This window comes from Aspergillus piperis (assembly GCF_003184755.1).
Source record: "Aspergillus piperis CBS 112811 unplaced genomic scaffold BO85scaffold_5, whole genome shotgun sequence".
Lineage (NCBI taxonomy): Eukaryota > Fungi > Ascomycota > Eurotiomycetes > Eurotiales > Aspergillaceae > Aspergillus > Aspergillus piperis.
Window position 1 is genome coordinate 177225 of NW_020291595.1, and position 15584 is coordinate 192808.

Consider the following 15584-nt stretch of genomic DNA (forward strand, 5'->3'; position numbering starts at 1 on the left):
GTGGCCGAGATGCGCCGAATTTCCGGGGCATCCGGGCATTCTCCATCCACTGTGGAGTACTGCACAAGCCTGTTCGGATGAGTGCCCAACGACAAGACATTGCTGTAAGCGAGACTGTTCAATGGTCGTTCCAGAGTGTATGACAAGACCTTGGCTGATTTTAGCGTACACGTTTCAGCTGAGCATAGCCACTCAATGCCTTGTCCTGGGGTCTGTGCTCTTCCATGGCATCCTGACCGGGTCCATAATATGGCTGTGCCACATGCAAAAGCCACATTTCAGGAGCTGCACTGGCTGTTCAGATCATGTGAAGTGGGTCCCTGACCTCAATGGACATAGTAACCTGAGAATGTTTTGTAGAAGGTTTGACTCCTACCTATTCTGGGCCTGACCAGCTACCCCTTGAGGTGTATCACTATTGTTATTGTATTAAGCAAATGTCAGCGTCTAAATACCACTCTATGTGTGGGAATTGGTAAATGAACATCATTTCCATGCCACCCCCTACTCACATATCGAATCATAGTGGTCCTAACTTTGCAGGTGTTCCACTGGTTAAAGTGATAAGTATCCCGAAAAACACTGTCATAATTACAAATTACCAATGCAAAAGAAAACGTACGGCCGCGTAAATTATAGCATACAGAACTTTGAGTGAACAGTAACAGACATGGGAGTAATGACTGCAAGGACAGATCGCTGGTCTAAATTATATCACTTCTCCCACCGACAAACCCGAGAATAAGGCTGCCAACTCGACACCGGTCCAAGCGGGTTCTCCCAGCTTGTTCCCGGATGATGGGCACCAATTGACAAGTCACTCCTCATTGCCTTTTCCTTTTTCACTACGCGCAATTCATCTGAGCACCATGACATGAGGCCAGGCGATGCTGCCCGTGAGACAGCTTGACGTCCCGGTTGTTGAGGGGAGTCATTGAAGAACGGAGCAGTCTTGTTCTCTCTCTCTTCCCCTTCCGGTAGTATCTTCGAAATTCCTGGGGTCTCGTTCAAGTAACCGCTATTGCTCTGCTCCGCAGGAGACACCATCATGGACTCATATATATAGAGCATTACAGGCACGCTGCAATCTGTCCGATAAATATCCTTGAGCCTCGAGTTGAGCATCCTTAACTTATCCCACATTACTATCCCATACTTATATGTTCCGAGATTCTTCCTAAACGTCGCACGGCATGTTCGATCGCTTAAACTAGAAAGGCACGCCTGTGCCAGATTGACGTTAGATACGGGAGAGCTTCCGCTCCCATGAAAGCTCGCCAATTACTTCATTCATCAATGTATTGCAGAATGTCCATGATATCGGGACTCTACCCTCCCAGGCTGGCAGATATACGTGAGAGTAACTTGGATCGAGTGCTCGACGAGCCAGTAACAGCATGGAAGCTTGATGACAGTCCTAGAAGAGCCGAAGATGGATCAGACCATGTAAGAGCGCAAAGTGAATACCAGGAAGCTTACTGTAGCGTGTCTCACATGCTTTTTTGACCACTGTCTGGACCATTCATTATGGGTTCGAAGAGAATCAATGCGCCAGAAATTGCGAAGCGTGTCCTCACCAACTAACAGCCAGTTAGAGCCAAAATCAGACTGATACCGCTGGGAGTGTACAACTTATTTTTGATATTATGAAAATAAGTGCTCACGATGAAGAGCTGCTTCAGGTCAATCGAATTTGACGATACGCTATCAGCCGTATACGTCACTAGGTATTTGAAATGACGGATTCCACTGATGTACTCATAGTGCTTCGGCCTAGCGAAGCGATTCAGGGATGCTTGCCGTATAACCAGGTGAGCGTAGAATGATCGGGTTTTTAATCGCGGAGCGTCTCCGTGGGATTCCCCAATCGCTTTTCAATCAGCTCGCAGTATTCAATCAAATCCCCGTGCGGGGACTTGGCGATATCTAGGGTGAGTATGGCATATGGTAGTATTCGGGCGTGATGGTAATATACAGGCACGATTTCAACACAGATGCCTCATACCCCTTGTAAGCCAGATAGAATGGCCGACAGCTGTGAATGGCAGGGAGTAGCGAGTCGATATCAAGGTAACCGAGGATGATCTGGCGAGTTTCGAGCGATAGAAAATGAATTGAAGACATATTGTGGTAGCGTCTCTATATTCTGTGCGAGATGTTACTTAACAGTAAGGTGTAGATGGACTGATTGGTGAGAATGCATGCGAGTGCTTTTGATGAAGAGCATGGATTGTTCTTTAAGGAGTACATATATAGGCTCAACAACAACTGTCTTAGTTACGGATGACACCAAGGGATTGTGTCTCACTTGATAACCATGAGCTATCAGTCAATGTAGTATGTTGTTCGTTTCACGGATTTCTCCATTATATGGGTCAATATGAGTTGGTTCTCTATAAAAGACGGGTTTTGTCTCTCGTCACCCAACAATGGCTTCTTAGTGCTTGGATAGAACAAAGAATTTACGTATGACCATTTTAGTACTATACTTCAGTCAGCTTCTAGCTATTGCTGTTGCTTTCAAGTCCTCGGTAGTTCCCATATTGGCAGCATTTGTCTTTGATGGTGGGGGCGGGGTCGGTATCTTGTGAGTATGTTGTTTCCTATTAAGTGCAGCTGATGGTAGTATGAGGCATTACAGTGGCGATAACACAGGTAGAGGCGAGATAGTAGTCTGCAGAAGTGTTTCAAATAGGTTATATATTAAGTTACCCTAAGGAGTACTGCTGTGACTTTTACAGATTTCGAAATGCTAAGGAATTGCCAGAGGATGATATAGAACTACCTGTCCTTAGCACCGATATATATATATATATACCTCCCAGTGCTAGGAGACAAATTTCGTAAAGGCACCTTTTAGACGTGAATTTTGCATCTTAATATCTTAGGGTGTATCTTTCGATGGCATCTGACAATACTGACTTGACAAAGACAAGATACAGTCATACCAAGAAACATGATGCTTTGTGTCTTTTTCGATACCAATTCCTTGCTCCTCACGTGACTATTTTCACGAAGGGTTCAAGTGGATCCTCAGGACCAGAAAGTGGATATTTGGGCCCGAGTCCAGACAGTCAAAGCCGAATTCTTTCCCTTCCATTGTGGATTTCCCAGCGTGGTGCGGTCAGCCCACTTCTGCCCACTCTCAACAAAGCCCCCAAGACCCTACATCGGGAACCCTGCGCTCGCTAGTCCCGAAGAGGTGCCCTGTCTGGCCCGCTATTCGCCAGATTGGCCCAGACGGTGGTCGATGCCTAGCCGATTTGGCTTAGTGCCTGAGCCCTTGCCCAGACTCTGGCCCCACTCAAAGGTTCCTGACGAACCAATGGAGTCAACATTTCAGACCCTGTCAGATGCTGATTGGGGGAGAGGCGGCTGCTGTGCGGTCTGTGATGGGCCAATGGGTGGGGAGTCACCAGCCTAAATGGGCAAAACGGCAAACATTCGTTCAGTGAACAGCCAACTTAGTATTACTTAGTACTAAGTCCTCCCCCCCCCTGCCGCAGCCCGTGACCCCCACCGACTACGCAAATCAAGAATTGCCGGCGAGATTCAAACGTCGATCGTCATCCTCGCGGCCTCTTCTCGCCGTTCCTCTCTTTCCTCACTCCGCCGGCTTCTCCTCCCCCTCCTCATCCTCCTCCCCCTTCTTTCTTTCCTTCTTTTGCTTTCCCCCCTCTCAATCCCCTACATCGTGTTCGTCACGTCGTTAGGAAGGTTATCGGCAACTTCCACCATGTCCTTTCCGTTTGTCTGTCGCATCACCCATCTCCAGAGATGAACCCGTTCCGTGGCCCCATCGACTTCCCTCCATGAGCCATCCCTTGGGCGATGACACAGCATCCGGTCCGCCTCCGACACCGCCGTTTGCCCCCAAAGGAGCATGCCCCTCAAGCATGTTCGGGGGCCTGGAAAAGAGTCTGTCCGATGTCCGGCTGTATATCTCCCGTAAGTCTAACCTTGCCCATCGCCATGTTCCTCTACTGGCGATCTACACGTCTTCCAGCAGGACTGACCCAGTTTCATGCCTTTAGAGCATCTTGGCCTCATCCGCGCCAGCCTGCATAATGGAAAACCCACTGCTTTGGGAGGATGGCGGCCCGTTGCCCTGCGTCCCCCATATCTCTCTTGGATTGCGGCGATCATGTTTGCGATGCTGATCACGCTCGAGATACTTCGCCGGTATAGCGATCAATATGGAGGTCTATACTTTTTTCCAGATACCGATACCGTGTCTGACGCCCAGTCGTTCGCCTACAACTATCTTCCCATTATTGCTGCCCTCATTCTTGTCACCCTGTGGACCTTCATCGATTATGATGTTCTGCGCCTCGAGCCATACTTCCAGATTTCTCGCCCGGAGGGAGCGCCGGCATCGGTTCTCTTCATCAACTACAACTTCGGCCAGTCCTTTCTTACGCCGCTCACCTCGGCCAAACGAGGCCATTGGGTCGTATTGCTCGTGTCTCTCGCTACCCTGCTCATCCGCGTGCTCCTCCCGGCTCTGCAGAGTACCCTTCTCGAACTCCGTGAAATTACCGTCGTGAGCAACGAGAACATCAAGACTTGGCCCCAGCTGCTGGACCTACATACCCAGGCTGTATGGATCAAGGCGCAGAAAAGCAATGACACCCTGGCTCTGGACTCCGTTCTCACTGCTCGTGACAATCTGCATAGCTCTCAGTCCTCCAGCTACGCAGTAGCACCCGTCGAAATCAGCATGGAAGACCGGCGGGAAAGTACGGTTTGGACGCTCAATCAAACCATCTACTGGTCTCAAATGGAGTGTCGTAATATTGTAGCACATGACCACCTATCTGTCTCCATCAATGACACATCGAGCGATCCACCCATTCTCTCGTGGGACGTATCGGGCGTGCAGCTGCAGGATATCCCCGGGACGAACGAGACATGCACATTAGATTTTCACTACAGCAATATTTTCTTTCCGACAACCGATTACTTGCAGGTTCGGTACTGGGAGCCCGTGTGGAACAATCAGTCGCAACCTGTATACAGCCGTAGAAAGGCTTTTACCACTCATGGCTGCGATGATCCCTATGATTTATATGGAGTCGTCCTCTCGGTCAATGCCACGGTGGCCGGAGCTAATAGCATCAGTCAGTTGGGCTCCGAGTTCACTTCATCTGCCGGCATCTTTGGCTGCAAGGTTGAATATCGACAGGCGGAGGCCAAGGTCTCCATGCATGCTAACAGCTCAATTACAAACATCTATGGATACGCCGATACCGAACGGGAGTTGGGAACAGACCAGCTCAATATCGACGCTTTCCAGGATCTCCTGGCTCAGCGAGCACCATATACGGGCGACATGTTGTTTATTGAATTAAACGAGACTACTGGCGATACTACAGTCACAGAGCTGCCTGTGATTAGCCAGGACCTGGGCGACCTCGAGCCTCTTCTGGTACTGGATGCATCGACCGTCATGACGACGGACGAATTCGAGAGCAAGGTCAAACGAAGTGTAGCGGAGACGTTCGTGCTTACAATGAGTCGGCTCTTCAACCCCGACCAGAATCCGACCAATGTACCAGCCCAACGGGAGTCTACGCAAGTCGCCATCGCAGTCGTGTCGTTCGCCTCGTTGTTTTCTGAGGTGATCTTGGCGATCGCCATCTGTCTCACCATATCTCTCCTCTACTTTTACGGAACACGCCCCAACATCCTGCAGAGTGACCCGAGCTCTATTGGTGCCATGTGTAGCATGTTGACTGATGTCTTCACACCTTACAACATCCTTGCGAATCCTCAGCCCGAATTTCACCAATTCTCGACGCGGCAACTACGTCAAGTCTTGCGAAACTGTTGGCTTCGATGGCAACAGGGACCAACGGGACCCCGACTCGAGATCATAACTGCAGACGGTCAGTCCATATACTCCAAGCCCTGTGGACTTCAAGCTAACTATAGCAGGTTCCCCGGTCACTCTCAGCGAGCAACTACGGACACGTGTCGACCCAATGCCGCATTTTTTGGTAATACCCATTTTCATCATCGAATTTCTTCTCCTCGCTGCCGTCATCGCTGTGATGGGAGTGACGGCAGCCACACTTGCCCACGACGGGAGTTTTCAACATCTCTCCCAGTCCAGTTCCAGTTTACTGCAGGCCATAACCTCCTTTCTCCCATCTGTTGTCGCATCTTCCGTGGCGGCTTTATGCAACTCGATCCTTCGCAACATCAGCATTCTGGAGCCGTGGGTCCACCTTCAGCGCGGCATGGTGGCCGCTCAAACGTCGCTGTCTATGAATTATGCGTCACAAAATCCTTGGTCGATCTTAAGAAAAGCCGTCCGGAATCGGCATACCCTTCTAAGCCTCGTCTCACTTGCTTGCATCGCCAACATCCTGCTGACTGTTGTTGCCGGTGGTCTGTTCACGCAGAGACTGACGGAGTCCTATCTGCCGTCAACATCTCTTTACGTCAATTACAGCAACTCCCATTTTCTACGGACAGACTTCGCTCCGGACTTCACGGAGTTCGATCTGATCCAGAACAGCGCCACTAGCGGTGTACCATTATTGCCATGGATGTCTGCGAACCATTCATTTGCTCCGATCAAGAACACCGACTCGGACCCTGACCTGATGTACGGGGCGACCACGCTCGGAATCGGTAGTGATCTGGACTGCAAAACCTTGGAGACATCCCAGAACTTGAGAGAAGACGGCCAGGATACCTTTTTCGTCTATCGACCGTCCCGTGATGTCAGTCGGCAATGTAGGGTTAACATGACGTCGCTAGTACGCCCCAGCGACGCTATTGCCCTCTCCATCCACTTTCTTTCCCCGGTGGCGGACACGGACACCGATTTGTGTCAGATGTCGACAGTGCTGGTGGTTGGACGGTGGAATTATACCTCGGAGTCACCTTTCACCGATGACAACACCATTGCGCTCCAATGTGAACCACATGTGCAACTTCAAAATTTCTCCGTGACCTTTGACCGTCGGGGTCAGATATCCGACATAGACCCGATTCCTGGTACGGAAACCACGTCAGGAACCATGTATGAAAATGCGACGATGGCTCTAGGCCAGTTTAACAAGGTCTTTGCCGCCATCCCTCAGAGCTTCGTGGGGGAGGAACCAGGGCGGAACCGGTCTTATGTTTCGTCATATGACTGGGCAGGGTTTCTCGTGGCCCGTCTCTACCGGCAGCACGAGAAGATTGTTCCGCTCAACGCCTTGGAATTGATGACACAGTCGCAGGTTGTGTATCAGTGGGTGTGGAGCACCTACTTCACGATCTGGCGAAACATGTATCTGGTGCCTTTGGATGAGGTGGTGTCGGCCGGTAATGCCACGGAGATCTCCAATACGTGGACCATGGTCCCGTCGGTGCCCTCGCTGGCCATGGCGCTGGTGATCATTGCACTAGACACGCTGGTCGTGTTAGTCGTCTTCGGCACCCGACGCGGTCGTTTTCGCGGCCCCCGGATGCCACGATCCATTGGAGCGATCATTCCGTGGGTTGCGCACAGCCGCATGCTGAGTGACTTTCGCAACACGTATTCTTGGACCAATGAGCAGCGCCGAGAGCATCTGACTCGGCTGGACAAGCGATATGGGTTTCGGATGTTCCTACAGGCGGATGGGCGGTGGCGGTATGCTGTCGACGAAGAGGCGGTTGGGCTTGTCGACAAACCACCAGATGGAGGAACTGACGCGGCGAAAGGGCCGGAAGTGATCGAGATGCAGCCCATTGGAGAGTCGAGAGTTGAGCCTGGGCCCGATCATCATGAGTGATGCGATATGATTACGGATGTACTATTATATACCACAAAAATTTGGCGAACGGGATAGACCGGGGTGGTTCGGAGTTTTGCATCACATGTACATAGATCTGAAAAGAAACTTTGACTTTACACTATTTATGCAGCATCTTACTGGATTCAACAGCCCTTTTCAACTTTCCCGACGAGTTCGGACTTGTTCCGAGCGGGGAAGCACCCCCGCATTTGTTATAGCTTGGCTCTACTACTACTGTCACTACTATTACTCCCTGTTACCTGCCTGTCAGTCAGTCCAGTCTCTAATTCAGTTTATTTTTCAATCATTTGTTGCTCATGGCCAACCAGGTTGATGTCCTTCTCTATGGGCTGGGAGCGTATGCAGTCTCCTCCAATTCTCTGCCCGGCGATGAATCTAACTGGATCGCAGCATTGGCTCTTTCTACGCCTTTATTCTGCATCGTAGTAACAAAGTTCGTCTTACCGTGGTTGCCCGGTCCAACTACGCAGCCGTCAAAGAGAATGTGAGTCTCTTTCAGTGGCTTTCGAACAAAACCCCATAAACTCACTACCACACAGGGCATCCTTCTGAAAAGTGCCAATCACGGCGAGCATCGATTCTATCCAGACCACGGTAACTGCTCCCTCACGCAGTCACAACCAGCATCACCAACTAACCCGATCGCGAAGTGGTCCGCTCACCTTCAGAACTCACCCACCCAGTCGACTATGTTGTCTGCACCAACAAGGCCATTGACCCAGCCAGCGCCGTCCATTCGCTAGCACCGGCAATTGGCAAGGACACCACAATTGTAATTATCCAGAACGGCGTGGGAAACGAAGAGCCATTCCGCGAGGTCTACCAATCCTGCAGCATCATCTCCTGCGTTGTATGTCTATTCCCCAATCCTCAACGTCCTTAACAGCCAACCCCACTAACCCCGCCCAGACATGGGTCGGAGCATCCCAGCCCACCCCAGGCACCGTCATCCACACCACATCCGAAGACACCGAACTCGGCCTTTACCCGAACCCTAACGTTCCAGATGCTGTGGAGGCTGAGCGTCTCAACACCTTCACTGGCCTTCTCGCCGCAGGTCAGACTCGTCACACCGTGCACGACAACATCCAACCCACCCGCTGGTCCAAAGTCATCTGGAACTGCGCTTGGAACACCCTGACAACCCTGACCGCTTTGGACACGCAAGCATTCTTGCAATCCTCTGCTGATGCCATTCCCTTCACGCGACGACTCATGAGCGAGGCCGTGGCCGTGGCTCGTGCTGCGGGTGTCCCTCTCCCAGATGATCTGATCGACACCCAATTGGCGCGAATTCAAGGTCTGGGGGCAGTCCGAACGAGTATGCAGATCGACCGGGAGAATAACCGGCCGATGGAGATTGAGGTGATTGTGGGTACGCCGGTGCGTAAGGGGCGGGAGTTGGGGGTTCCTACGCCGGTGTTGGAGACACTGTATGTACTGTTGCGGGCTGTTGATGGGGAGATGCGTCGGGTGCAGAAGATTTGAGAGATGAACTTTCGGTAGTCTGTGGATAGAGCTAGACGAGTAGATTCCTACAAAGTAGAGGTTTCTCATGGCTATAGTTGATGTATACGCCTACATATTCAAATATCCTTCTCGATAAGGTATTTAGTATACATTCATGCTCTCCCTGTCATTTATCAACTGGAATTTCAACCCAGTCATTTCATTCATCTGGGATACATTCACTACTTATAATCTTACTGTTCACTCTCCAAATTAGTCTTCTCGTATTCACACTACGTCTAGCAGTCATATGAAGCTCCCTTCTCCTCCGTTCACGTCTTCTTTCCCTTTCATTGTACTCGGCCATCAAAGAATATTCTGTTAGATCCAAAAGACCAGACAATATGAATTGTCTCAGAAGAATATTAGTTCAATATTATACTACACTTGTACTTCATATATCTTTTCCTCAAAATCCTTAACTGTCCGGAGAACAGTTGAAAAATGTCTCTACTAACATCACAGCCAGCACACAGTCGAGAATAAAACTACCTTGATTGTTCTGTGCTCCGCACTTATCAACCCAGCCACTGTGCTTCCTTTCCATGATCCGCTGCGCATATAACTGATCTTCTACAAAGGGGGCTAGTCATCAAACAATCCTATGACATAATCTAGCTCTCTTTTGATTATGATGGGAAGTCAATATTATTGAAATCTATTTTTTTGAGGTAGAACAAGTCCATTGGTTGAATTATATCCTAAAAGTGACCATGTCAGAAGATACCAGGTACAAACCTGATATCGAGACCTACATCTGATACAATCCACAATACAATCCTACATTAATAGGCTATACTACTTTAGTTCTGTCTCGTCATGACCCATTCGAACAAGTGGCTATCCACATCGTCACTCCATAACCCTCTGCCACCTTGGGGCATTCCCAAAAGCAAAGGCAAGCGTGCAATGCTGCAAATAACGGGCCCTCAGAGAGACGCCAAGGGTAACGAAGAGTCCGAGAAAAGGGCAGCGGAAATAGAGATAACCAAGGGACCCGATGCCGACCTGTGCTATGGACGAGGCCTTTGAATGCATGGAGCCACAACAGAGAATAGAGACTGTCAACGGAGAGGGGATTTTCTGTTGGTTTGCTATAGTGGCTGGCCACTTTGGATGCGAATGTTTCAGCAAGAAACTAACGGGTAGAGGAGCGGTTGTGGGTATTGTGCCATAAGAAGTAGCGTAAAACGAGGTCGTGATGATGAACTATTCTTATTAATGTCAGATCTGAGTAACTGATATAATGTCTACTTTGACTTCTTTGTTTAGCAGATCAAACATACATATTCATCCTATGTGGACTATTGTCGTCTGGCTTTAGTAGTCTAAATCAATATAAATAAATTCCTTCGACTCTGCCTATAATCATACCGAGGAACCCAGGGTGTTGGAATTGAAATCATTGATGGCTCATGAGACGTTTCGAGCAGCGGGTTGTTATTTCATTCAGGCATTAGACTGATTGTATGAGTTTAGTCCTTCAGCTATTCGTGTTGTTCTTCAAAGAAAACATATTCCACATCGGTGTTTCCTCCCTTAACCCAGCGCCCAATATTTAACAGAGAGATATTGACCTGGAATCAACCACGATCTTTCCTCCTTGAATTTTTCCATGACCATAGACTTAGTCTCTGTTTTAACAAAGACGACATCCGGTTCGATATCCCGCTTCACAGTTACCAATTTAAAAGGAGAGACGGGTGCATCCTTATCATCCAACTTGGTCTTCTTAGCCGAACGCTTGTGAAATATGCAAGCGATATCAGGCTGTCGCTTCTTGGGTATACTAGACGGAGTAGTAGTTAAGGTCGACTTGTTACCCGAGCTGCCGGCAGTGCTCTTGGTGGGACTGGAGTTGTTCGCCTGACGCTTGAGCTTTGTTATCTGCTGTTCGATCGCACATGCAGTGCAATCTGTCTGGATTAGCTTTGGTGTAAATATGGATTTATCCTAGGGTTCAAGGTACCGCTGCCCATGTGGGTGGCAAGTCGTTCGTAATCTAGCTTGAGTTTCCCACGCATCTGCTCCAATACACCGACAAAGAGCTTCATTTGTCAGTTGTGTCTGTCATAGATTGTGTATGTGTAGGTTCTGCTCGCTTACTTTGGCGTTGGCTTCGTTGGTCCAGTACATTGTCTGATGAGTTTGTGTGGTGAGAGGTAGAAGGTGTTGGTAATTAGCTTAGAAGATGAGATCATATGATAATTTTGGTGTGTTGGATAGGAATTGGATGGGGTAACAGCTCAAGTATAACAAGTATTACACCTCATGATAAAAATGTTGTCATCAGTGAATGCTCAGTGTTGTGAATGTTGGTCTGAGTGGTATGCAAAAGGCAAGGCTGGTCGCAGTAATGCTTTGGAGGGCCTAGTCGGGCATCTCTATACAGAAGATTTAACATACGAGAGGTAAGCATGCTGTAGATAGTCATGATATGCATATGGCACTTACGTCTTGGTGATATTTGCATGGATGGTGAGATGATAAGCATCAACAGTGCCTGGATGCCAATCATTGATGCCCCTTTCACCAGGCATACATTTGAACACGTTGACCCGATCAGGAAAGGCTCCTATTCTCGCGGTCGCTTACACCGCCTACTACTATAATTCGGGTATCTTGCAGAATACTCACCGCCTCTTAAAGCCCATTATGCCTTAGGCAAAAAGTGGGGGTCGAAATTACAGGCAGGAACACTGTGCTTCGGTAAGGATCCCTAGGCTACATATCCGCCTTGCTCATTTCCTCGACAGACAAAAGACTGAAATTAATTCAAACATACGAATTGAACATCCTGGCTAAGACTGCACCTGCTGCTATCCGCGACCGTGCGACCGCAGTCATGTGATTATTTCTATGATTACATGATGCTGGCAAAAGGTCTCAAAGCACGTGAGAAGCTGCAAAGGTCACTTGACCGTTTGTGAGCAGTTGAGAGAACCCATGTCCTTACACGTGACGGTAAGCACCACCATTACAAACAAGTAGAGTCTTTCGACCCTTTCGTTATACGTAGTCCATAAGAAGCTGAAGACCCTCATTAGCTAGGCAAGAAAAGAATATTTGATCTATGTGCCAATGCCGGTAGTTCCTTGATTAGCAAAACACCAGACATGGCAGCGACCTGAAAAATAGTATTGTTATTAGGTAGTATAACGTAACCCACGGTTATACTATATAAAAGTCTCTTTTAAAACACAATATATCTCAACTACTATGAGACTAGAAGACTCGGTATTATATAAAGAGGTAATAATCTCCTTTTTTCACGGGCTTAAGCCCCCAAGCTTCTAGAGTTGACAATATAGTTCTCTGCCAATATACTGGTCCGTTAATATGCGGAAAATCGCTAGAATTTCGAAATATTCAAACCCATTTTACTCTGTCTCGATATATAGACATAGTTATAACAATTGATAACGGCAGAATATCTAAGTGTTCGATCATCAAATCTCTATTTATATACCTACAGAGGGTATTTCAGCTTCGTCACTTAGTAACACGATATCTATTAGTCGCCTTGAGTAGCTGCAATACTGGTATCAGGCAGGTTGCCAAGTCTCTTTTCCTGTAGAATGCTAATTATGTTCCATCTAGTGCATCTTATCTAATACTGAATCTATCCGTTGTGGCACTGGATGATGTATAGGGCGTATCAGGTTGGCTCCTTGCTGACTGTCAAGAGTAAACTGTCCGAGAACCGTGGGACAGAATTCTAAAGAGCCTTCGCCAGAGAGCCACAATAGACACACGAGATAACCATATGCATTAAATTTTTTTTGAAGATCGGAAGAAGATTTGGACATTCATTCTTATACAGAGGATCTATCTACAAAGTTAGAGCTTCTAAACTGTATTGTTGGTTTAAAGAAAACATAAAAAAAAAAAAAAAAAAAAAAAAAAAAAATTCATCTTTTATATGGGATAGCAGGATGGCCTGTCTGACGTTGATAGTGCTGGGTCGGCAGGTGTTATCGCTTGAGTCTCCATGGTAAGGACCTTGTGGCAGATCCTGCAACTGGATGGCTCTGTGTTGCTGGAACGAGGAGATGATTGTGTCGGGCGACTTTAACTTCAGTACTGGCTAAGTGGCTGCTGTGATTCACAACCAGGATTTTCACCACTGTCTTACATTCCCGCTGAGTTATTTCTTCGATAAGGCGCAAGAAGAATGCTACCAATGAGGTGTCCTCTGTTAATGGATTATCTTCTGAATCCACAACTGTGCTCCTTTCGATTACCATGATTAGCTGAGTGAGGGACGACATAGCCTTTCCCAGCAGGCTTAGCCATTGCATCTGCTGCCCATCAGCTTGAGCCTGAGCGTAATATCCTGAGGCATCGCTCTCGGTCTGTGGGTGCTTGCTTAAATGAAAGATCTGACACGCGAGGCTCTTGAAGACATCCGTGGTAAATGCACCTTCGCTCGTGCCTTGATTGTCGGCTTGCAGCACCCAAGCAACCGGTTCCCGTTTTTGCCTTAGGCATGAAATTAGATTGACTAGTGTGGACCGGTCGGTGAATCGGGTTTTATAGTTCCCGTTGAGTAAGATCAAGTCGTTTCTATCGCTGTATTGCCAACGTCTGAATCGTGGACATAACCAGAAATGGCATGCATTCGTGAGTAGAAGTCTTTTGCAAGGTGTACGAATCCTGCAGGAACTCGCAACAATTCGCAATGATCTAAGATGCTCTGAACTGCCAGGCCCGCAGAGAATTTCAATGATCTCATCACGCTTTGGGGTGGCAAGTGATTGATTAGTGTTCATCGCCATGCCATAACTCGTTGCCCGGCTATTTGCCGTTTCTAAAGTTGGGAAATATCAGTTATTGATGCCCGAAAGCTACTATGTTGGGATCCTAACATACCTGTGAATGACATGCACGTGCTGTGCAGGATGCTCTTCCTGATATGTAAGTCATGACTTGGTGTATAATTAGTATTGGATTCATGCCGGGGGACACCACTGCTTGTAACTGATGTGACCTGAAGGAGTTCTCTAGTGTAAGCCGCTGCAACGGCCGCTGCGTATCTCTGCCAACTTTTATTCTTATGGGTATCTGCGTAGTCGCAGATTCCCCGGATTACCAAAGAGGGAAACGTGTTCATCAGGCCTGCAGCTTCCATCTCAACACATATGGCTCCAAATTTTCGCCCGAGCTGGTCCCTTAGGCAGGAGTCTTTGATGACCCTGTTGCCGGACGCAATCAAACCGTAATGAATCACGGGCTCATTACTAATTCGTTTAGGGCGCTTGACACTTCTTGATAAGTCACAATGAATGCAGGAACTCGCCCGTGACTTATGGATGTAGTCGGACAAAAATAAGTAATCCGATGACTGAGGGCGTGCATATCCGCTCTCCATGAAGGGATTTCTCCTGAACATCTCAGTTACTGAATGGCAAACTTTGCTTCCCTGCACCTCGTGTCTGGCTTGCAGTTTCGCCAAGGCTGAAAGCAAGGTCCGTGGCGGCCGATCCAGTGTCCCTGTATGTTCAAAATGTCCAGGATATGCTTTCCCGTAGTCGTACTGGACTACTCCGCCGTAGATACCTGTGGGACTGCTGACTACAATGTCGCCTAAACGTACGTCGTTTGTCTCATTGGGTATCCCGCCGCCAATCCCCACCATCAAGCCGAACCGAATGGCATGGAAACTGGACTTCAGCTGCGTAGCTACTGTCGCGGCTGATGCTATACCATACTCTCGGCTGGGTAAGCAAGTGATAACAACATTATGAAGGCCAATTTGGCCAAAGATGTATGTATTATGATCATTTGGTTGCACAGGCAGTTCTTCGTGGAGCACATCCAGCATTGCTGCGGCAGCGGCCATCTCCAACGGCAGAGCACAAATCCATCCGACTGTGTAATCATCATAAGACAGACGGGCCCTCTGCGCCATTCTGTTTCACCTCGTAACGGCACCTATGAACGGGTAGCAGCGGGGCATAAACTTTGTCGGAGTGGAAGAGAAAGAGATCAGAGGGAAACTGTTAGCAGCAGAATATACTCGGGCGAAACCCCCACTGAAAGAGCTTCTCCACGTGACTTAGGATGGTGGTGAGGCTGTGCTTGACAAGGCTGCCAGCAAACAGTGCGGGGGGAAATTGCGCCTTACACATATACCCTCTTCGGGGTTCATACGCTTCTTATATGACATCCTGCACACGAAACATCTCAGACATGGAAAGAAGAGTGCGTCTTTCTCCCTATGATGGATATACGCCGCCACAGGTGCGTTACACATCAAGCGGACCTCCATCAAGCATC

General features: G+C 48.4%; 4 protein-coding genes across 4 annotated transcripts; 2 read left to right on the forward strand and 2 right to left on the reverse strand.

Moving 5' to 3' along the window:
* Positions 1–3598: 3598 nt before the first annotated feature.
* On the forward strand, positions 3599–8081 carry BO85DRAFT_393019 (DUF3433 domain-containing protein). The gene is made up of 3 exons (XM_025656865.1): positions 3599–3948; positions 4035–5888; positions 5938–8081. The coding sequence occupies exons 1-3, from the start codon at positions 3813–3815 to the stop codon at positions 7770–7772; spliced, it is 3825 nt and encodes a 1274-aa protein (XP_025517414.1). The 5' UTR covers positions 3599–3812; the 3' UTR covers positions 7773–8081.
* BO85DRAFT_393022 (ketopantoate reductase family protein) lies at positions 8058–9489 on the forward strand. The gene is made up of 5 exons (XM_025656866.1): positions 8058–8133; positions 8187–8280; positions 8336–8390; positions 8447–8646; positions 8706–9489. Exons 1-5 carry the CDS (start codon positions 8093–8095, stop codon positions 9282–9284), a joined length of 969 nt encoding a protein of 322 aa, XP_025517415.1. The 5' UTR covers positions 8058–8092; the 3' UTR covers positions 9285–9489.
* A 1134-nt stretch (positions 9490–10623) lies between these two features.
* On the reverse strand, positions 10624–11876 carry BO85DRAFT_518313 (uncharacterized protein). The gene is made up of 4 exons (XM_025664964.1): positions 11760–11876; positions 11412–11689; positions 11275–11353; positions 10624–11221 (listed from the first exon to the last, which is right to left on the reverse strand). Exons 2-4 carry the CDS (start codon positions 11439–11441, stop codon positions 10845–10847), a joined length of 486 nt encoding a protein of 161 aa, XP_025517416.1. The 5' UTR covers positions 11442–11689; positions 11760–11876; the 3' UTR covers positions 10624–10844.
* A 2239-nt stretch (positions 11877–14115) lies between these two features.
* BO85DRAFT_368243 (Pfs domain protein) lies at positions 14116–15216 on the reverse strand (the record flags this gene model as incomplete). Its single annotated transcript, XM_025655857.1, has 1 exon — positions 14116–15216. One exon carries the CDS (start codon positions 15214–15216, stop codon positions 14116–14118), a length of 1101 nt encoding a protein of 366 aa, XP_025517417.1.
* Between the last annotated feature and the right edge of the window lie 368 nt (positions 15217–15584).

Bases quoted from the DNA above. Each gene is read 5' to 3' on its own strand.
- BO85DRAFT_393019 (XM_025656865.1), top strand. From the start codon at position 3,813: ATGAGCCATCCCTTGGGCGATGACACAGCATCCGGTCCGCCTCCGACA. The intron at 3,949-4,034 runs GTAAGTCTAACC...TCATGCCTTTAG, and splicing joins TGTCCGGCTGTATATCTCCC to AGCATCTTGGCCTCATCCGC. The intron at 5,889-5,937 runs GTCAGTCCATAT...TAACTATAGCAG, and splicing joins CGAGATCATAACTGCAGACG to GTTCCCCGGTCACTCTCAGC.
- BO85DRAFT_393022 (XM_025656866.1), top strand. From the start codon at position 8,093: ATGGCCAACCAGGTTGATGTCCTTCTCTATGGGCTGGGAGC. The intron at 8,281-8,335 runs GTGAGTCTCTTT...ACTACCACACAG, and splicing joins ACGCAGCCGTCAAAGAGAAT to GGCATCCTTCTGAAAAGTGC. The intron at 8,647-8,705 runs GTATGTCTATTC...AACCCCGCCCAG, and splicing joins GCAGCATCATCTCCTGCGTT to ACATGGGTCGGAGCATCCCA.
- BO85DRAFT_518313 (XM_025664964.1), bottom strand. From the start codon at position 11,441: ATGTACTGGACCAACGAAGCCAACGCCAAA. The intron at 11,354-11,411 runs GTAAGCGAGCAG...TGACAAATGAAG, and splicing joins CCAACGAAGCCAACGCCAAA to CTCTTTGTCGGTGTATTGGA. The intron at 11,222-11,274 runs GTACCTTGAACC...TAATCCAGACAG, and splicing joins TGCCACCCACATGGGCAGCG to ATTGCACTGCATGTGCGATC.